General features: G+C 40.9%; 1 protein-coding gene across 4 annotated transcripts in view; it reads left to right on the forward strand.

Annotated features, from left to right (window-relative positions):
* The first annotated feature begins 1730 nt into the window (after positions 1–1730).
* xpo7 (exportin 7) overlaps positions 1731–21460 on the forward strand; it is a 35358-nt gene continuing 15628 nt past the window's right edge. The window contains exons 1-13 of one of the 4 annotated variants that reach the window (XM_062030875.1): positions 1731–1877; positions 5570–5716; positions 10167–10260; positions 10348–10514; positions 10574–10639; positions 10717–10821; positions 12663–12828; positions 12904–12977; positions 15084–15203; positions 15271–15417; positions 15488–15660; positions 19035–19234; positions 19400–19505. In XM_062030875.1, the coding sequence (XP_061886859.1) occupies positions 1845–1877; positions 5570–5716; positions 10167–10260; positions 10348–10514; positions 10574–10639; positions 10717–10821; positions 12663–12828; positions 12904–12977; positions 15084–15203; positions 15271–15417; positions 15488–15660; positions 19035–19234; positions 19400–19505 (1598 nt within the window). In that variant the 5' untranslated portion in view covers positions 1731–1844. Of the gene's footprint in view, positions 1878–5569; positions 5717–10166; positions 10261–10347; positions 10515–10573; positions 10640–10716; positions 10822–12662; positions 12829–12903; positions 12978–15070; positions 15204–15270; positions 15418–15487; positions 15661–19034; positions 19235–19399; positions 19506–21460 lie in introns of all 4 variants that reach the window. The other 3 variants (XM_062030876.1, XM_062030873.1, XM_062030874.1) reach the window with 3 other exon arrangements.

Consider the following 21460-nt stretch of genomic DNA (forward strand, 5'->3'; position numbering starts at 1 on the left):
AATATAAACAAAATATAAACACAGGAAATATGGAAAGTTATTTCATGATCAGTAAGAAACATGAAGAAAATAATCTCCACTTCTGACATGTTTTAATGTAATATGCTTCCTAATCAAAGTCAAAGTCAAAGTCAGCTTTATTGTCAAACAACTGTTTGTACAGGACATACAGGTGGACGAAATTGCGTTCCTCTCACATCCACGGTGTCTATAAATATAAAGTGTAAAATAAAAATAAAAAAGACAACAATTTAAACAGTCGCATGAGGGGGGGGAAAAATATACAGGGGAAGAAGATATTACCAGAATATCTATAATATCTATCTAAGTATTCAGATGGGAGTGCAAAGTGCAATGTAAACAGTGTAAACAGTTAAAACAGTTAGCAGCATTTTGAGTCCGGAGTAAAGTGGCTAAGTGATAGATGGTGTGTGTGTGTGTGTGTGTGTGTGTGTGTGTGTGTGTGTGTGTGTGGGTGAGTGGGGGGGGGGGGGGTGGGGTGTAGTGTCTCAGTTCACAGTTCAGTTCAGATCAGATTGCAGGGCAGAGTGAGAAGGGGGGGGGGGGGGCCGGGAGAGAGTTCAGCTTCCTGACAGCCTGATGGATGAAGCTGTCTCTCAGCCTACAGCTTCGAGCTCGGAGGCTTCTCAGTCGTCTGCCGGATGGCAGCAGTCTGAAGAAGCCGTGTGAGGGGTGTGTGATGTCGCCTGCCACGCCCATGTACGACTTATGTAGTTTTAATGTACAACTTATGTATTTTTAGTGTAACTTATGTTTCCTAATATAGGTGCGTGTTTTTTGTGAGAGCGCTTCTGAAGATGACGTCATCCAAATGGTGGAAGGGGCGGAGCCTCTACTTCAACGTCCAAACGAGCGGTGGGAATGTATACTGCCCCCTGCAGGAGGACACCGACACTTGCCGCCAATGTATTTATCAGACATTAGCTAGGAGCAGCAAAAGGCGTACTTTTCTGTGTGACGCCAATACGTTGACTGAAGTGAAAACAGTACACATACAAAAATGTATTCGTGTTGGATATCTTTGAAAACCAAAAATAAGAAATTAGAGGAACCAAATGTGAGAAACTACTCTCAGTTGAACTAGTGCGAGTGTGTACCATTCACATAGTTACTGTACTTGAACGCACCAGCATTACGCGCGCTTCCGCCCCTGCTTTCTTTGAAAATAAAATCGATCCGTCGCTGACGTCAACGGCACGTTGAACGCAACACGTTGTCGAGCCAGGAGAAATGAACACAGATGAAGCGCTAAATGTTCACCCTTGACTTATTTTGACGTTTGAATGAATGAACGTCCATCCTGGTGGCCCGCTTTCGGTTTGGCTTCTTCTGGGGCAAAAAAAGAAGAAGGAACCATTGGAGGCGCCCACTCGCGCCCCTTGTGGCGAAATAAACGATTGCAGTTTTACAGTTCTACACATTGTCAAAAAAGTAGGTTGTTCTGTCTCCAACGACGAATAGAACAATCTGTCGATAACAAAAACACTATTTCAGTTTGTGTAAATGTGTTTATTAGATAATTATGTGCTATACATCACTTTTTGACAGCATTTCACAAATAGAAGAATGAATACGTTGATTGAAAAAACAAAACATGAGTCTGTTTGCTGCAATGCGCACTTATTATTCCTGAGATTGAATAGGTACACATCCATGGCGGGTGTGGTAAAATGTGTAGGGTGTTTTTATAGAGGACGTGGACAATAAAACGTCAAATCAAAGTCAACATTCCGCTTCAGTTGTGGACGCCGCTTGCAATGTCGCGGCACCGCCAGCAGGGGCGCCGTTGTCTGCTTGAATAGCCATAAGCGGGGGAGAGGTGCATGAAATGGGGAAAAATGGCGGATCATGTGCAGGTAAGTGGAGCTTTCACGTTTTTCTAACTGCCGCTCCCCGCACACGTGCGGGACACCGTTGAAAAGCGGACGCGGGCGTCGTGTCCCGGGCGAGGGGGTGACGGTGTGTGTCCGCGGGAGGACGCGGGACGGCGGCCCGCCGAAGGAGAAGGACGAGGCCGCTGGTGTTGACTTGTGGCCTGCTGTCATCGCGCAGGCTGCCGCTGTTAGCTCGCTAGCGGCGTGGACACTTTTCCACTCCGCCGCGGCGTGAAGCGTCATTGAGCGTGGAGGTTCGGACCCGCGCCAGCCGGTGTCGGTTACCGGTGGGACCGCGCGGCGGAGGGCGAGTGTTTAACACTGGCATTTGAGTCGGGTAAACAATGGACGCGTTTGGTCGCTGGAGCTAACCGCTTCACCTGTCCGCTCGGCACCGCTGAGAGGCGCAATGTGAGGCAGAATGACCACTTTTCTGCTTTTTATTCGTCCATTATTTACTTTTTCCCAACTGTTATCAAGTCGAACCTCTCCGTTAGCAAGCCATGCTAACTTTAGCATCAACTTCTCCCGCCCGACCCTTTGGTAAACATCCTCGTTTTTGACCGAACGTGTGTTGTACGACTAGTGAATCCAGACAAATCTGGGGGGGAGAAACGAAAATAACAATTGCGAATATTCCAATGTCGACTTTTGTTTATCATCGTTACCAAGCAGCGACGTGTTGTTTAGCTAGCTGGTAGCTAAGCTAGCTACTGACGGCAAAAGCCCACAAACTAGCGATCGAATGAGAGTTGGGTCAATTCTAAAGTCGATTGTGCCATACCCTTAATGAATGAAGGCAAATCTTTTAGTAGTTGTAGTCGCTGGTCACGTGACTGGTGGACTGGGTGTTGTTGATAAATGTGTGAATGCACTTTTTAAGTTAATAAGTTAAAGTACCAATGATTGTCACACACACACACACACACACACACACTAGGTGTGGCGAAGTTATTCTCTACATTTGACCCATCACCCTTGGTCTACCGTATTTTTTGGACTATAAGTCGCAGTTTTTTTCATAGTTTGGCCGGGGGTGCGACTTATACTCAGGAGCGACTTATGTGTGAAATTATTAACACATTACCGTAAAATATCAAATAATATTATTTAGCTCATTCACGTAAGAGACTAGACGTATAAGATTTCATGGGATTTAGCGATCAAGAGTGACAGATTGTTTGGTAAACGTATAGCATGTTCTATATGTTATAGTTATTTGAATGACTCTTACCATAATATGTTACGTTAACATACCAGGCACGCTCTTAGTTGGTTATTTATGCCTCATATAACGTACTCTTATTCAGCCTGTTGTTCACTATTCTTTATTTATTTTAAATTGCCTTTCAAATGTCTATTCTTGGTGTTGGGTTTTATCAAATACATTTCCCCACAAAATGCGACTTATACTCCAGTGCGACTTATATATGTTTTTTTCCTTCTTTATTATGCATTTTCGGTCGGTGCGACTTATACTCCGAAAAATACGGTATTTAATAATACCACCTTAACATTTGACAACCAAACAATTACACAAGGCGACTCGGTGAAGAATCTGGGTATTATCTGCGACCCAAATCTCTCTCGTTTGAGTCACACATTAAGAGTGTTACTAAAACGGCCTTCTTTCATCTCCGCAATATCGCTAAAATTCATTCTATTTTGTGCACTAGCGACGCTGAGATAATTTTGTATGCGTTCGTTACGTCTCGTCTCGATTACTGTAACATATTTTTTCGGGTCTCCCTATATCTAGCATTAAAAGATTACAGTTGGTACAAAATGCGCTAGACTTTTGACAAGAACCAGAAAGTTTGATCATATTACGCATATACTGTATATACCTTTTTATGGCTGGTTGTAGTGCAGGATAAAGCAGCAGTAAGGTGCAGATATAAATAAATAGAATACTGTACAGATAAATATCAATCAATCAAAGTTTATTTGTATAGCCCTAAATCACGAGTGTCTCAAAGGGTTGCACAAACCACGACGATATCCTTGGCTCAGATCCCACATCAGGGCAAGGAAAATCTCAACCCAATGGGCTACAATGAGAAACCTTGGAGGGGACTGCAGATGTGGGCGACCGGTGCAATGGACGTCAAGTGGATCTAGATAATAGTGTGAGAGTCCAGTCCATAGTGGATCTAACATAATAGTGTGAGAGTCCAGTCCATAGTGGATCTAACATAATGGTGTGAGAGTCCAGTCCATAGTGGATCTAGCATAATAGTGAGAGAGTCCAGTCCATAGTGGATCTAACATAATGGTGTGAGAGTCCCGTCCATAGTGGATCTAACATAATGGTGTGAGAGTCCAGTCCATAGTGGATCTAACATAATAGTGTGAGAGTCCAGTCCATAGTGGATCTAACATAATAGTGAGAGTCCAGTCCATAGTGGATCTAACATAATAGTGAGAATCCAGTCCATAGTGGATCTAACATAATAGTGTGAGAGTCCAGTCCATAGTGGATCTAACATAATAGTGAGAGTCCAGTCCATAGTGGATCTAACATAATAGTGTGAGAGTCCAGTCCATAGTAGATCTAACATAATAGTGTGAGAGTCCAGTCCATAGTGGATCTAACATAATAGTGAGAGTCCAGTCCATAGTGGGGCCAGCCGGGGATCATCTTGAGTGGAGACAAGTCAGCAGCGCAGAGACGTCCCCAACTGATGCACAGATGAGTGGTCCACCCCGGGTCCTGACTTTGAACAGCTAGCGCGACAACTGTGGTCACCTAATAGCCTCTCCACGCAGGAGAGGGGGGCAGAGCAGAAAAGAGACGGCAGATCAACTGGTCTAAAAGGAGGGTCTATTTAAAGGCTAGAGTATACAAATGAGTTTTAATAATTTCGCCACACTTAGTGTGTGTGTGTGACAATCATTGGTACTTTAACTTTTGAACTTAAAAAGTGAACCCCCTGTGTGAGTTGAGTGTATTCACACATTTATCAACAACACCCAGATGCTTCTACTGAGGTAGCATCTCTAACTGTTACCGGGAGGGCATTCCAGAGTACTGGAGCCCCAATAGAAAACGCTCTATAGCCCGCAGACTTTTTTTGGGCTCTGGGAATCACTAATAAGCCAGAGTTCTTTGAACGCAGATTTCTTGCCGGGACAAGTAGTACAATACAATCAGCAATATAGGATGGAGCTAGACGGTGTAGTATTTTATACGTAAGTAGTAAACCCTTAAAGTCGCATCTTAAGTGCAGGTGAGGTAGTATAGGCGTAATATGATCAAACGTAATGAATTAATGGTCATGTGACTGGTGGACTGGGTGTTGTTGATATATGTGTAAATACACTCAACCCACACAGGGTGTTCACTTTTTGTGCCTTTTGTAATGTTTAACTTGAAGTGTAACTTGTTGATCGCCTCATCAAGCGTGGCGGTGCCATTTCATCAGGGCTCAACAAAATTTCTTGTCCCGCTGGCACTTGTTTTTGTACGTGTGTGTGTGCGTCTTTTTCGCCACCAGCTGACCTTTCAACTGGCGTCACCATCTTGGCTGTCTCTGGGTGACTCGGCACTTTAAAGTGTCTATCACGGAGACGAGGATTTACCCCGCATCATTGACTTGCTGATATGTTTCGGTGTGCGAGCGGCAACGAAACACACACTCATCCTCGCCACTTGTGTGTTTGTCACCGATAAGGGCCTCGCCCAGCTAGAGATCCTGTGCAAGCAGCTGTATGAGACCACGGACACCACCGTGCGGCACCAGGCTGAGAAGGCCCTGGTGGAGTTCACCAACAGTCCAGACTGCCTCAGCAAGTGTCAGCTGCTGCTGGAAAGAGGAAGTGTGAGTAGTAGCACACAAACACACACACACATGAGGAGTTTTCTGGACTGCCGTCCAACACCATGAAAGTACTGCCACTAGAAAGGACTAAAAGTTGACCTCCATGTCTGGATCCTTGTAGGACTTTTGGACAGGAGGGCTGCACAATATATCATTTAAGCATGATCATCACGAGTGTGCAATAATCATATTGCAATGTACAAACCCCGTTTCCATATGAGTTGGGAAATTGTGTTAGATGTAAATATAAACGGAATACAATGATTTGCGAATCCTTTTCAACCCATATTCAGTTGAATATGCTCCAAAGACAACATATTTGATGTTCAAACTCATAAACATTTTTTTTTTTTTTGCAAATAATCATTAACTTTAGAATTTGATGCCAGCAACACGTGACAAAGAAGTTGGGAAAGGTGGCAATAAATACTGATAAAGTTGAGGAATGCTCATCAAACACTTATTTGGAACATCCCACAGGTGAGCAGGCAATTTTGGGAACAGGTGGGTGCCATGATTGGGTATAAAAGTAGATTCCATGAAATGCTCAGTCATTCACAAACAAGGATGGGGCGAGGGTCACCACTTTGTCAACAAATGTGTGAGCAAATTGTTGAACAATTTAAGAAAAACCTTTCTCAACCAGCTATTGCAAGGAATTTAGGGATTTCACCATCTACGCTCCGTAATATCATTAAAGGGTTCAGAGAATCTGGAGAAATCACTGCACGTAAGCAGCTAAGCCCGTGACCTTCGATCCCTCAGACTGTACTGCATCAACAAGTGACATCAGTGTGTAAAGGATATCACCACATGGGCTCAGGAACACTTCAGAAACCCACTGTCAGTAACTACAGTTGGTCACTACATCTGTAAGTGCAAGTTAAAACTCTCCTATGCAAGGCGAAAACCGTTTATCAACAACACCCAGAAACGCCCTCGGCTTCGCTGGGCCTGAGCTCATCTAAGATGGACTGATACAAAGGGGAAAAGTGTTCTGGGGTCTGACGAGTCCACATTTCCAAAAAACATTTTGGAAACTGTGGACGTCGTGTCCTCCGGACCAAAGAGGAAAAGAACCATCCGGATTGTTATAGGCGCAAAGTGTAAAAGCCAGCATGTGTGATGGTATGGGGGTGTATTAGTGCCCAAGACATGGGTAACTTACACATCTGTGAAGGCACCATTAATGCTGAAAGGTACATACAAGTTTTGGAGCAACATATGTTGCCATCCAAGCAACGTTACCATGGACGCCCCTGCTTATTTCAGCAAGACAATGCCAACCCACATGTTACATCAACGTGGCTTCATAGTAAAAGAGTGCGGGTACTAGACTGGCCTGCCTGTAGTCCAGACCTGTCTCCCATTGAAAATGTGTGGCGCATTATGAAGCCTAAAATAGCACAAGAGAGACCCCCGGACTGTTGAACAACTTAAGCTGTACATCAAGCAAGAATGGGAAAGAATTCCACCTGTGAAGCTTCAAAAATGTGTCTCCTCAGTTCCCAAATGTTTACTGAGTGTTGTTAAAAGGAAAGGCCATGTAACACAGTGGTGAACATTGCCCTTTCCCAACTACTTTGGCACGTGTTGCAGCCATGAAGTTAATTATTATTTGCAACAAAAAAAAAAGTTTATGAGTTTGAACATCAAATGTCTTGTCTTTGTAGTGCATTCAATTGAATATGGGTTGAAAAGGATTTGCAAATCATTGTATTCCGTTTATATTTACATCTGACACAATTTCCCAACTCATATGGAAACGGGGTTTGTAGAATACAATTTGTCACCGACAAATATATTCGTGATGCGGGAGCATTTCAAGCGAAGGAATGTTGGACATCTGGAGGATGCCATTTTAACTCTAAGATTGTTAGCTTGCCACCTTGCTCGTCAGCTAACGAGCGTGAGACAAAGTTGTGTGAAAAATTGATTGAACTCTCATTTTAGCAGGGGCGTAGTTATGGGCTTGGTCACATGATTTCGTTGAATAATTATTATATTTCTTTAAAAAGGCTCGAAAAATGTATACATACATTTAAAAACATATGTTCCTATTAATTCGTTTTAACAATTTTTTTTTAATGATTTTGCCATATTTTTAATTGGTGCTGATTATTGTACAATGTGCTTTGTGGAGATTTTTTCAAGTGTCTAGAGACTTTTAATGACTTTTTTATTAAACAACTAGCAACAAATCTAGCATCCCCTTCTGGCGTTCTAAAACGTTTAGAGACTCATTGACGTCATTGAGTAATTTGCATCATTTGCTATGATAAGATTTTCTCTGTTTTATGTTCGCGTGGTTAGTTCTTAGTTTTTCCCGTTTGCAAACACCGTCCATGCCTAATAGCGTCATATTTAGTGTGATTTCTTCTGGGGGCTACAATATATTATGCTATTTTCATTTGTTTTGAAAAGAATGTAGCATCTTATTCTAGTGTTATTATAGAATGTACTCGTGTTTAGAGACTTTTCTTCTGTCCCTCGATGTCCGTGACGAAAAGCGAGCTGCAGCAAGCATGATGTCGCTCTCGCTTTGCGCTGCTCCAGTTGGATTTTCTCTCTTTAAAAGCAGCACTGTCATCTTAATATTTGCACATTTTGTAGATGGCTGTCCGCGGGTATATCGGGGATATAATAAAATTACGTCCATATCACAGACATGCTGACAACACTCCAGGCAATCGCGTGCGTTTTGTTTACGTCATCACAACATCCATCTTTTTTTCGGCAGCCGAATTTTCGGTGCATAACTAGTCAAAATTGCACAAACAGGCTTTATATATATCCATTCATACCGTAACGACTTGCTAGTGGTAATGTTTTATGTTTGTGTGGTTTTGGTTTGATGTTCATTTTTCCCATGATCGCAACCCCACTCTCTGTGCCTGAACGTGGATTGGCAGAGAATGAGAAAGTGTTCTTGTGTGTCTGGGGAAGCACGGAGACGACAAAAGTAAAGGGAGTACAAACCTGTTGGAATTGGGCCAGTTAGCATAAGATTGGCAGTAAAAGTTAAAAATCGTGTCGGACGTTTGACATCTACTGAAGGCTACGTTACATTATATTACTTTAATTTGTTTTCACTTAAAAAAACTCCTCTTCAAGGTGTGACGGGCCACTGGCGGCTACAATTTTGCCGTGGCGGTGCACCACCATCAGTTACATTAAGTGGAAACCTCGCATGAGGGTGGTGTGATGGCAAAAAAAAAAAGATAACATCCGACCTCGTTTTTTTCAACTGGGGAAAAAAATGCACTTTCAGAGGTTCAATATTTATTTAAGTTAAATTTTTGCTTACAGAAATAGGACCATTTTATTTTTTTGTTTATTCATTCAGGATAACAAAGTTATATACCTTCCATTTACAGTACATTGGTAAATAATTCTACAGTAATGATGAATAAATGATTACTTGCATCATTATTAATATTATCACATTACATTATGATCACCAGTGTTTCCCATAAACTGGCAAGATACCTGTGGCGGTGGGGGCGTGGCTATGGGCGTGGTCACCATGACATCATCGAGTAATTTGCATAATGTACTACAATGATATGATTTTCTCTAAAAAGGCTCAAAAAATGTATACTTACTAATTAATAACAGTTTTGTTTTAAACGTCCATCCATCCATCCATTTTACAATATAATTACAACACTTTATGTACATATTTATATACAGATTTGAACAATAAGTTATTCACTGAAATATATTTATTAATTGTGGTTCTTACAAAAAATATATCTTATAAAATATAAAAGCTGAAATGTCTCTTAAAGCTCTGCCCCTTTAATTAGTGCATACTAAATAATTTAACTTTAGCCTACTACTACAACCATATTATTTACCAGCAACATAAAGTGAAACAGAGGCAGAGGTGTCCTGCCACAGTCAGTAACAAATAAACAGAAAACAGTAGTGGTCAAATACAAATACGGCAACAAGAGAAGTATCCTACAGTTCTCTTTTGCAAAGTAAATCTGAACAGCCTATATGGGCATCTACATCAACTATATGATTTGCCTGAGAAGCTGGACAGGACAAAAAAAATATTATTTAAATTTTTTTTATTTATTTATTTGTGGCGGACGTAATTCTTTCGTGGCGGGCCGCCACAAATAAATGAATGTGTGGGAAACACTGATCACTGTATAGTTTATATTGGCAAATTCTTCTGTTTAAGAGCATGATGGCCTTTCTGCATAAAGCCAAATATATTTTTTTAGTAAATTATTGTATATTGTTTTAATGTATGTGCTGATTGACAGTCTTAGAGTAACATATCTTTGGTAACACTTTTTTTCCCCATTTTTGTGCATTTATATCTATAAAATAGGAAACTCTCATATCGCAATTTTGAAGAGGAAAATCGTAAAAATCATGCTGCCCTACACTATTTTTGTATTTGTGGAGGTTTGATCAGCGTTTGTGTCCGCAGTCGTCGTACTCTCAGCTGCTGGCCGCCACCTGCTTGTCCAAACTGGTGTCTCGGACCAGCAACCCATTGCCTCTCGAACAACGCATCGACATCCGTGAGTGTGCCTTTGTGGTTGGGGGTGAGGGGGGCGGGGCTTGGAGACAGCCACACAGGCGATTTGATGTGTGCGACGTCACCACAGGGAACTATGTGCTGAACTACCTGGCCACGCGGCCCAAGTTGGCCGCCTTCGTGACGCAAGCACTCATCCAGCTGTACGCCCGGATCACCAAGCTGGGCTGGTTCGACTCTCAGAAGGACGACTACGTCTTCAGGAATGTCATCGCTGACGTGACGCGCTTCCTACAGGTGCGTCCGGACGGGAGCGGGGTACACCTGTGCAAAGTGACACCACCCTGTGTTTACAGGACAGCGTGGAGCACTGCATCATCGGCGTCACCATCCTCTCCCAGTTGACCAACGAGATCAACCAGGTAAGGGCGCCGTCCACGCCGAACCTCGCTCAATGCCGCACGCGCAAATCGTCCACTGCCGTGCCTCGTTGCTACAGGCGGACACGACGCACCCGCTGACCAAACACAGAAAGATAGCGTCGTCCTTCCGAGACTCCTCCCTCTTTGACATCTTCACGCTCTCCTGCAACCTCCTCAAACAGGTAAGTCCAAGTAAATCAGGAGTTTCTTGTGCGATAAGTAGAGATGTCCGATAATGGCTTTTTTGCCGATATTCCGATATTGTCCAACTCTTAATTACCGATTCCGATATCAACCGATACCGATATATACAGTCGTGGAATTAACACATTATTATGCCTAATTTTGTTGTGATGCATTAAACAATGTAACAAGGTTTTCCAAAATAAATCAACTCAAGTTATGGAAAAAAATGCCAACATGATACTGCCATATTTATTATTGAAGTCACAAAGTGCATTATTTTTTTTAACATGCCTCAAAACAGCAGCTTGGAATTTGGGACATGCTCTCCCTGAGAGAGCATGAGGAAGTTGAGGTGGGCGGGGTTTTAGGAAATAGCGGGGGGTGTATAATGTAGTGTCCCGGAAGAGTTAGTGCTGCAAGGGGTTCTGGGTATTTGTTCTGTTTATGTTGTGTTACGGTGCGGATGTTCTCCCGAAATGTGTTTGTCATTCTGGTTTGGTGTAGGTTCACAGTGTAGTGCATATTTGTAACAGTGTTAAAGTTGTTTATACGGTCACCCTCAGTGTGACCTGTATGGCTGTTGACCCAAGTATGCATTGCATTCACTTGTGTGTTTGAAAAGCCATAGATGTTATGTGATTGGGCCGGCACGCAAAGGCAGTGCCTTTTAAGGTTTATTGGTGCTCTGTACTTCTCCCTACGTCCGTGTACACGGCGGCGTTTTAAAAAGTCATACATTTTACTTTTTGAAACCGATACCGATAATTTACGATATCACATTTTAAAGCATTTATCGGTCGATAATATCGGCAGTCCGATGTTATCGGACATCTCTAGTGATAAGTGTGAAATAAGGAAGTTTGTTGCGAGAAAAGTCATAATTTTACTTGAAAAAGTTATATTATTATGACAGGACTTTTGTGGACTATATCCTAGGGATGAGTACTGTTCACATATGAACAGATTCACGATACTTGGGAATCGATAACGGTACTGGTACTCAACAGTACCAATTTTTGCTGCTTTCGTGTGTTGATGAACATTGTTTGTTTTTGCATTAAACGTAAATCCATTTTTTATTGCAACATGTAAACATGAGTTGATTACAATAACTGCTGTTAACTTGTTAGATCTTGTCATTATTACATTTTTGGCATGACACTAAGTTGCAGTTGCAAGTCCAAGATGTGAAATGACAATAGTTTATAGTTTGTGTGTTGGTCAGTTCAATCTTTGCCTTCTGTTGCGCCCTACAAAGTGTTAATACTGTAAGTATTGTACTTATTATGCACATGGTGTTTGCTTGTAAGGTGCAACTCAGTTGTAGTTTTCATTGGCAAATTTGGAGGTGTTGAAATCGCCATGTAAAATTGCTAATGCTAATCGGTAGCATGTCAATAGCAAAGCCAATATATATTAGCATTCAGCTAGTGCATTTTAGGAACAGTTGAGCTTTACTTTACTTATGTTGGAGCCTTTTTTTTTAAGTCAATTTGGGATTGAGAATTCCTACATTCCCACTATTCTCCCAGCTAGGGATGTAACGTAACGATAAAGGGTATTATTGATAAGTGAGGTAAAACTCCCGTACTGCCACTTTAAATTAGCAAAAAACCTTTATTGATAACTGCACTTTGATAAACTCACTGACGCCAATAGATCACAAGATTTCAATGTATTTGTACTTATTGAGCACATGCAACAATACAGCAATAATAATGGTCATGATAACCGTGATACAGAATTTTCCTGTTGTTACTCCCAGCAGAGGAGCTCTTCAAAGCCAGCGCTAATGTTGGTCTCCAGACTGTTTAAGTGCTGCTTTTGTGTCATTCAGGCGTCTGGGAAGAACCTCAACCTGAATGATGAGTCCCAGCATGGCCTCCTAATGCAGCTGCTCAAGCTGAGCTACAACTGCCTCAACTACGACTTCATCGGGACGTCCACCGACGAGTCCTCGGACGACCTCTGCACCGTGCAGATCCCCACGTCGTGGCGATCAGGTGATCTGTTGGCCTACGTAAACTCCAGCACGCTTCATGGCAAACAGTTAGTGACTTCCTGTTTCACCCCTGCAGCGTTCCTGGACTCTTCCACCCTGCAGCTCTTTTTCAACTTGTATCATTCCATACCGCCATCGCTCTCCCCATTGGTGAGTCACATAACCTTTAACCCAATACAGGTTGCCTTTGTGCTACTGCTACGCTTGCATCACTGTACAATTGCTATCAGGGCTGCAGCTATTGATTATTTTAGAAATCGCGTATCGATCGATTAGTTTGTTCGATTAATCGGGTAAAACACACTTTATAGTCTCAACGCGTATTTTAGGTAAATTAGTTGAAATAAAGATTTTTGTACTTGCCATGATCTGCGTTACCTTCTATTTACCTTCTTTTACGTCTTTTTACCTTTTTATATATTTTTTTAACCTTTTATTTACCTTTTTTAAAGTGTTTTTTAAACCCTTTATTTACTTTCTTCTACTTTTTTTGACCATCTTTAACCTTCTATTTACCGTCTATTTAACCTTGTCTATTTCTTCTTTTACTACTTATTTAACCTTTTGTACACATCATTTGACCCTTTCTTTTCCTTTATTTTACAGTTTTATGTGCATTTTGTCACCTTCTTTTATCTATTTACTTCTTCTACCTTCTATTTACTTTTACTTCCTTTACCTTCTTTTAACTTTTATTTACCGCCTTTACCTTCTATATTAATTTTTTAACTTTTATTTACCTTCCATTTACCTTTTTTCACCTTCTTTTAGCTTCTATTTACTTTATTTACCTTTTACCTTATTTATTTTACCTTCAATTAAACTTGTTTTACCTTCTTTTATGCAGTCCGAATTTTATAATTTTTTATTGGTTACACTCAAACGATTAATTGAAGCAACAGAATATAAATTGAAGCTTTTTTATAATCAACTTAATTGATTAATCGTTGCAGCCCTAATTGCTATAGATCCACACAACCTAAAGAACGTTGGCTCAAAGCTCAACCAAACCAATGTTATCTGCAAAAGTTGAATGGAAGTTACTGGACCACTTGTTGTATTTGAAGACGTTAGACATTTTAATCCGAAAGGCTTTTTCAGTTCTGAATGGAGTTGTCATATTTATGTCTCTGCTGGCTGTGTTTTTCTGAAACAACCGGTCATTGCCCAAGGAGACCAAAGGCTTGTTAGTGAGCACTTTCATTGAAGTGTGAGACATTCTGGGATGTTGTAAGCTGACAACAGGTGATAGTGCTTACTAGGTGTGTCCCGATCCCATATCGTACCTGTATTTGGGATCTGCATTAGTCCCGAAAATTAGAAATCAAACGATGGAGGCGTGATGGAAATATTTCTAAAATAATCTTGCCTTCCTTCATACTTGCTCCAAACGAGCCGTTTGGAATTTGTCCACAGTTGTGATGTCTTACAATCGGTGACGTAACAGACATCTCCGTATATGGGAGAGTTGGGGATTTTTAAACTTTGGTACGCGGGTTCCATTTACCGGTAGTGGTATTTAAATATGTACTGTATATGGAGTGTCATTGTTGATGTTTGTGCAGCGTGTAATGTTATAGTGGCCCAACTATTATAAATGGTTATTAAATAAAACCTTGTTTTTAATAAACACTTTACCTACGCTAGTGTATTTTAAAGTTGGTCATTATGGTGGTACTTGGAGAACCAGGTGTTTTTTTTTTTTTTTTGACAACCACTGTGGTAGAGATTTACACACAGAGTCTTGCAGGAGTTTGCCATTGTAGCCACCAAGTGCCTTCTTTTTCTCCATCCTCTTTTTGTGGGGCAGACTGGCTTGTACATGCACGTGTCCTCTGCTGTTGCCATTTCTAATACAAAGTAGCATATAGTTCCAACTTATATATGTCAGTAGACTCCATATGGTAGCACAACGCTAAAAACTACAACATGGCCGACAGGGTGGAGACACAGTCGAAGGGGCTTTGGTCGTGGAGGACGACTTTGGCAAGTCATTTCGTTAGGGACTACGATTCGAACGTTCCCACTTTTGATTTGCTTCTCTCAATCGGTTGAAGACGAGTGGCTCTTCATTTTATGTTGGCTTTGAAAAAGACACAGTTGGCACACAGAGGACTGATACTTTGAAAGGAGAAGCCATCAATGTCAATTTAGAAAGTCCAGTTGCCTCCATTCCTTGAAGATTTACTCTTATCTATTAGCATGTACATTTACACCTGTGTGTGTTCTTGTGTGTGTGTGTGGGGGGGGCAACAGGTGTTGTCATGTCTAGTCCAGATAGCGTCTGTCAGGAGGTCGCTCTTCAACAATGCGGAGAGAGCGAAGTTCCTCTCACACCTGGTGGACGGAGTGAAGAGAATACTCGCCAATCCTCAGGTAAGTCTCAACACAAACAAACCCGAGCAGTGGAGGTGCGTGCGTGACTTTGCGCTGTGCGGCTCAGTGTCTGCCCGACCCAAACAACTACCATGAGTTCTGTCGGCTGTTGGCGAGGCTGAAGAGCAACTACCAGCTGGGCGAGCTGGTGAAAGTGGAGAACTACCCTGAAGTCATCCGCCTCATCGCCAACTTCACCGTCACCAGTTTGCAGGTGAGCAAAGGCCATATAGGGACCTTGCTGCTGGTGAGCATGTGGTCATGGCTTAGCGTCTGTGTTTCAGCACTGGGAGTTTGCACCCAACAGCGTCCACTACCTGCTCAGTCTGTGGCAGCGTCTGGCGGCGTCCGTCCCTTACGTCAAAGCCACAGAGCCACACCTGCTGGAGACCTACACCCCCGAAGTCACCAAGGCCTACATCACATCCCGACTGGAGTCGGTCCATGTCATTCTCAGGTGAGTTAGTGTGTGTGTACGTTTACATACATGTGTGCACAACCATGTAACCATATACAGCAGACCTGGGCAAATTAAGGCATGTGGCCCATTAAGCTTTTCAATCTTGCCCGCCGGACATTCCCAAATAATTTTTTTAGATCTTTAAGATGGAAAATGTAGCTACCATTATGATGTGCAGTGATGTTTTTAAATGACCGGAAGTCTTGAACTATACAAAGTAGGGATGTCCGATAATGGCTTTTTGCCGATATCCGATATTCCGATATTGTCCAACTCTTTAATTACCGATACCGATATCAACCGATATATGCAGTCGTGGAATTAACACATTATTATGCCTAATTTGGACAACCATGTATGGTGAAGATAAGGTACTTTTTAAAAAAAATAATAAAATAAGATAACTAAATTAAAAACATTTTCTTGAATAAAAAAGAAAGTAAAACAATATAAAAACAGTTACATAGAAACTAGTAATTAATGAAAATGAGTCAAATTAACTGTTAAAGGTTAGTACTATTAGTGGACCAGCAGCACGCACAATCATGTGTGCTTACAGACTGTATCCCTTGCAGACTGTATTGATATATATTGATATATAATGTAGGAACCAGAATATTGATAACAGAAATAAATGGGGGGAGGGAGGTTTTTTGGGTTGGTGCACTAATTGTAAGTGTATCTTGTGTTTTTTATGTTGATTTAATAAAAAAAAACAAAAAAAAAACGATACAGATAATAAAAAAACCGATACCGATAATTTCCGATATTACATTTTAACGCATTTATCGGCCGATAATATCGGCAGGCCGATAATATCGGCAGGCCGATATTATCGGACATCCCTAATACAAAGTATTTAAATGGTTGGAATCTGCGCTTTTGAATGATATACCTGTACTAGTTACTATGGTAACCTAATTAGTAGAGATGTCCGATGATGGCTTTTTTGCCGATTTCCGATATTGTCCAACTCTTAATTACCGATTCCGATATCAACCGATACCGATATATACAGTCGTGGAATTAACACATTATTATGCCTAATTTAGTTGTGATGCCCCGCTGGATGCATTAAACAATGTAACAAGGTTTTCCAAAATAAATCAACTCGAGTTATGGAAAAAAGTGCCAACATGGCACTGCCATATTTATTATTGAAGTCACAAAGTGCATTATTTTTTTTAACATGTCTCAAAACAGCAGCTTGGAATTTGGGACATGCTCTCCCTGAGAGAGCATGAAGAGGTTGAGGTGGGATGGGCGAGTTTCGGGTAGGGGTTAGCGGGGGGTGTATTTTGTAGCGTCCCGGAAGAGTTAGTGCTGCAAGGGGTTCTGGGTATTTGTTCTGTTGTGTTACGGTGCGGATGTTCTCCCGAAATGGGTTTGTCATTCTTGTTTGGTGTGGGTTCACAGTGTGGCGCATATTTGTAACAGTGTTAAAGTTGTTTATACGGTCACACTCAGTGTGACCTGTATGGCTGTTGACCAAGTATGCCTTGCATTCACTTGTGTGTGTGTGAAAAGCCGTAGATATTATGTGACTGAGCCGGCATGCAAAGGCAGTGCTTTTAAGGCACGCCTCCAATATTGTTGTCTGGGGGGAAATCAGGAGAATTGTTGCCCCGGGAGATTTTCGGTAGGGGCACTGAAATTCGGGAGAGTCCCGGGAAAATCGGGAGGGTTGGCAAATATGACTGGGAGACGCAACTGCTCTGTACTTCTCCCTACATCTGTGTACCACTCCGTACAGCTGCGTTTTAAAAAGTCATACATTTTCCTTTTTTAAACCGATACCGATAATTTCCTATATTACATTTTAAAGCATTTGCAGTGTGGGTGGGGAGCGTTTCCACAGAATGTTTCCAGAGCGGCCTGAAATGCGGGTGTCAGGGACAGACGCGGAAAGAGATTTTTACAACAAAGTTCTGCAAGAAAAGTGATATTTCAGATTGTAGGTGTTTTTTTTTTTTTTACCCTTCGCATTCATATTTCGCCGTGTTTGTTGCATTTTTGTTGTTTCTCTTGATTGTAAATAATGTCGATCGAGAAGGTGTGAGAAGTAAGAGGAGCGACGTTCATATGTTGTCAATATTCAGTGTTTTATCATTCATAGACAATATCGTAAATCCCACATTATTGTCATGTACTTTCTGGGTGTCTCATTCAGTTTAAAATTAAAAAATCCATTCTGTTTTTTAAGGCGGTCTGTCATAACGTTTTTAGCATTCAATCAGACATTATTGTGAGGTTTTGTAGTAGTGTTCCTAAAAATAGGACCCAAACACACACACATTGTACAGCAGATTGTCACAGCTTATGTGTGTATGCGTGGGTGCTTAAATATATATGTATGTATTTAATTAATTTATTTTTTATTTATTTAATTTTTTTCCTCTAAATGTGCTGAAATATTGCAAACATTTAAATCAAATCAATCCTTGGCTTGTTCATGTAGCTTATAGATGAGACATTTTTGAAGCTGGGTGACATTCTCCCTGGATGTTACAGAGTATGAGAATGTATTAGCTGCTGCCTGCTGTTCTTTACGTTTGTAATAAGTCTCCTATTTGTCAATATATTTACACAAAATTGGGATTGTTGGGGGGAAAAAATAGTTATCTCTTCACAAGCAGGGTAAGAAGGCTGGTGCTTGACAGTGTTAACTATCTACTTGACTAATTGTTTGTAGATACTAAATACTGGTATCATGTGTATAAATTGTATCTGGTAAAAAAAGAAAGAAAAAAGACCCATACCAATATATGGGAAAATGCCAAATATAGCTCCGATAATTGGTTGATTTCTAATTCAATTATGCACATTGAACCTCCAAGCTGTGCTCTCCTAAAACAGAGTGATCGTACTATACTCGGAGGAATACAAGACAGAGGAGCTTTTACGGTACGTTCAAGGACTGCTAAACAGAATAGGACGCCACAACACCCACCCGATATAATGAATAATAATAGGTTTCATTTGTTACCCAATTTGCTTTGAAATAAATCTTAACAGTATATATCAATATTTTAAAAAATAAAAGCTTAGCTACAAAACGGATAAAACCTTGGGACTAAAACACTATCAGTGAAGCATAAGAAACACAAAACATGCAACACAGTGGGAGTTTCTAAAAGTGTGTGTATTTATTTTAGTTATTTAAAAAAAGAACAGATTTTTGTGTGCGTATAAGTAATTTTTTCGGCACATTCAACAATACTGCGATAATAACGATCATTGTGGTCACGATAACCGTAATATCCCTACTCGTGCATATGTCCATATTAGTACATGTGCATGTGCATGTGCACATATGTACGTTTGAGTGAGGGTATGCATGCATGCTGTGACACATTTGGTGTTGAGCGCAGAGATGGTCTGGAGGACCCGCTTGATGACGCGGGGCTGGTGCAGCAGCAGTTGGACCAGCTGTCCACCATCGGCAGGTGTGAGTACGAGAAGACCTGTGCTCTTCTGGTCCAGCTCTTCGACCAGGCGGCACAAAGCTACCAGGAGCTGCTGCAGTCCACCAACTCCAGCGCCGCCGACATCACCGTGCAGGAGGGTACGTGTGCGTGTCTCTTTTACACCCAACTATGTTAAAATTGCTCAATTTTAGTCCAGCACAATGTACGCCACCAGACCGGGTTCTGTCATGTGCTTGAAAAGACACAAATTGTTCTTCTCCAATAAAACTGCTGACTGTGACTTTAAATTAATTTATTTTACGCTGCAGGTCGTTTGACGTGGTTGGTTTACATCATCGGGGCTGTGATCGGCGGCCGGGTGTCATTTGCCAGTACCGACGAGCAAGACGCCATGGACGGCGAGTTAGTGTGTCGGTAAGAATCACAGAGCTAAGACATTGTCATCATCATCATCATCATAGTTGTTGATGCAGGGTTTCTCCCTAATGTAATTGAATGTGGTGCACCGCCACGCCATTTTCATTACCGCCACAACTTGAAAATGAGGGTTTTAATTTTACTGCAAAACAAATTAATAGTATGTAAATGTAGCCCCCAAAAGAAATCACCAAAAGTCAGACGCTATTTTTAGCTTTTATTACCAATTGCATGATAACAAACGGCACAATTCCAACAGGTTTGACCTCCCACGCAAACACTTTTGTCTCTGTGAGTCAGTGCTTCCTCGAACACGTAACACTTCCTCATTCTCTGCCAATCACCTTTCAAGCACGGACGGTGTGTTTGCAAACATGACGAAAACCGACATCAAATCCAAACCACACGAACATAGAATAGAATAGAAAGTACTTTATTGATCCCTGGGGGAAATTCAGCACCACAGTTCGCTCACAATAGACAATAAATACTAAACAGCATTATTCACATGTGAATAATATAAATACAGTCTATTATGCAGCATTATTCACACATTAACGACAGCTAGTCGTTACAGTATGAATTGATATATGTAGCCTATTATTTGCGCACTATTGACAATAGGGTTTCAACAACTAATCGATTAAAATCGATTATTAAAATAGTTGCCGATTAATTTAGTCATCGATTCGTTGGATCTATGCTATGCGCATGCGCAGTTTTTTGTTTTTTTTTTATACATTTTTTTATTTTTTTTTATTTTAAATAAACCTTTATTTATAAGCTGCAACATTTACAAACAGCTGAGAAACAATAATCAAAATAAGTATAGTGCCAGTATGCTGTTTTTTTCCCCAATAAAATACTGGATAGGATAGAAATGTAGTTTCTCTTTTTTCCGATTACTAATCGATTAATCGAAGAAATAATCGATTATCAAATTAATCGTTAGTTGCAGCCCTAATTGACAAGTGATGTACTGAAAACTTGAGCACCAAAAAAAGACTTTGATTACCGAAAACCCGCACAGCCAAAACCGGATGTAAACAAAACGCACGCCACTGTCTGGAGTGTTGTCAGCATGTCTGTGACGTGGACGTAATTTGAATATATCGCAGATATACCCGCGGACAGCCATCTACAAAATGTGCAAATATTAAGAGGACAGTGGCGGCTTTTAAAGAGGGAAAATCCAACTGGAACAACAGCACAGAGCAGGCGTGACATCATGTTCGCTGCAGCTCGCCTCTTTCGTCAGAAGTAAAGAGTCTCTAAACACGTGTACATTTTGTAACACCAGAAGAGGATGTTAGATTTGTTGCTAGTTGTTTTTATTTTGAAAAAGTCATTAAAAGTCTCCAAGCACCGGAAAAAATCTCAACAAAGTACATTGCAAGCAGCAACAATTTCAAATATGGCCAAGCGATTAAAAAAAAAAAAATGTTAATACTAACTAAAAATAACAGATTTTTTTTCAAATGTATGTATACATTTGTTCAGTTTTTTAAAAGAAAATCATATAGCAAATGTCTCAATGGCGCCCCCACGGTATCTTGTTAGTCTCGGGGAAATTCTGTGATGCTATTTGTTATAAATTCCCTTTATCAGTGATTAAGATAGAAGATAAAGTTCCCTATTTAATATGTTAATTGTTGAATATAATTTGCTATATTATTGTTGATGTAAACAAGCTATTAATGTAGTCATGAACCTTTTAAGTTGAGTCTGTTTGAGTCAGGCAGTTTACCGGGCAGCTATGTTTACTTCCCGGGGTCCTTGAGTCAGTGTGTATGTGAGAGTGAACTCATCTGCTGCTGCTAAAAGTTACATAAAAAGAAGAAATTTAAATGTAAAACGGTGTCCTTATTCCCTAACCGGTGTATGCTCACGCGTGAAGAGTCCCAGCACAACAACAACAACATCAGTTTATCCATATGGTTCTTTAATACTAT

This window comes from Entelurus aequoreus, linkage group LG21, assembly GCF_033978785.1.
Source record: "Entelurus aequoreus isolate RoL-2023_Sb linkage group LG21, RoL_Eaeq_v1.1, whole genome shotgun sequence".
Classification (NCBI taxonomy): Eukaryota; Metazoa; Chordata; class Actinopteri; order Syngnathiformes; family Syngnathidae; genus Entelurus; species Entelurus aequoreus.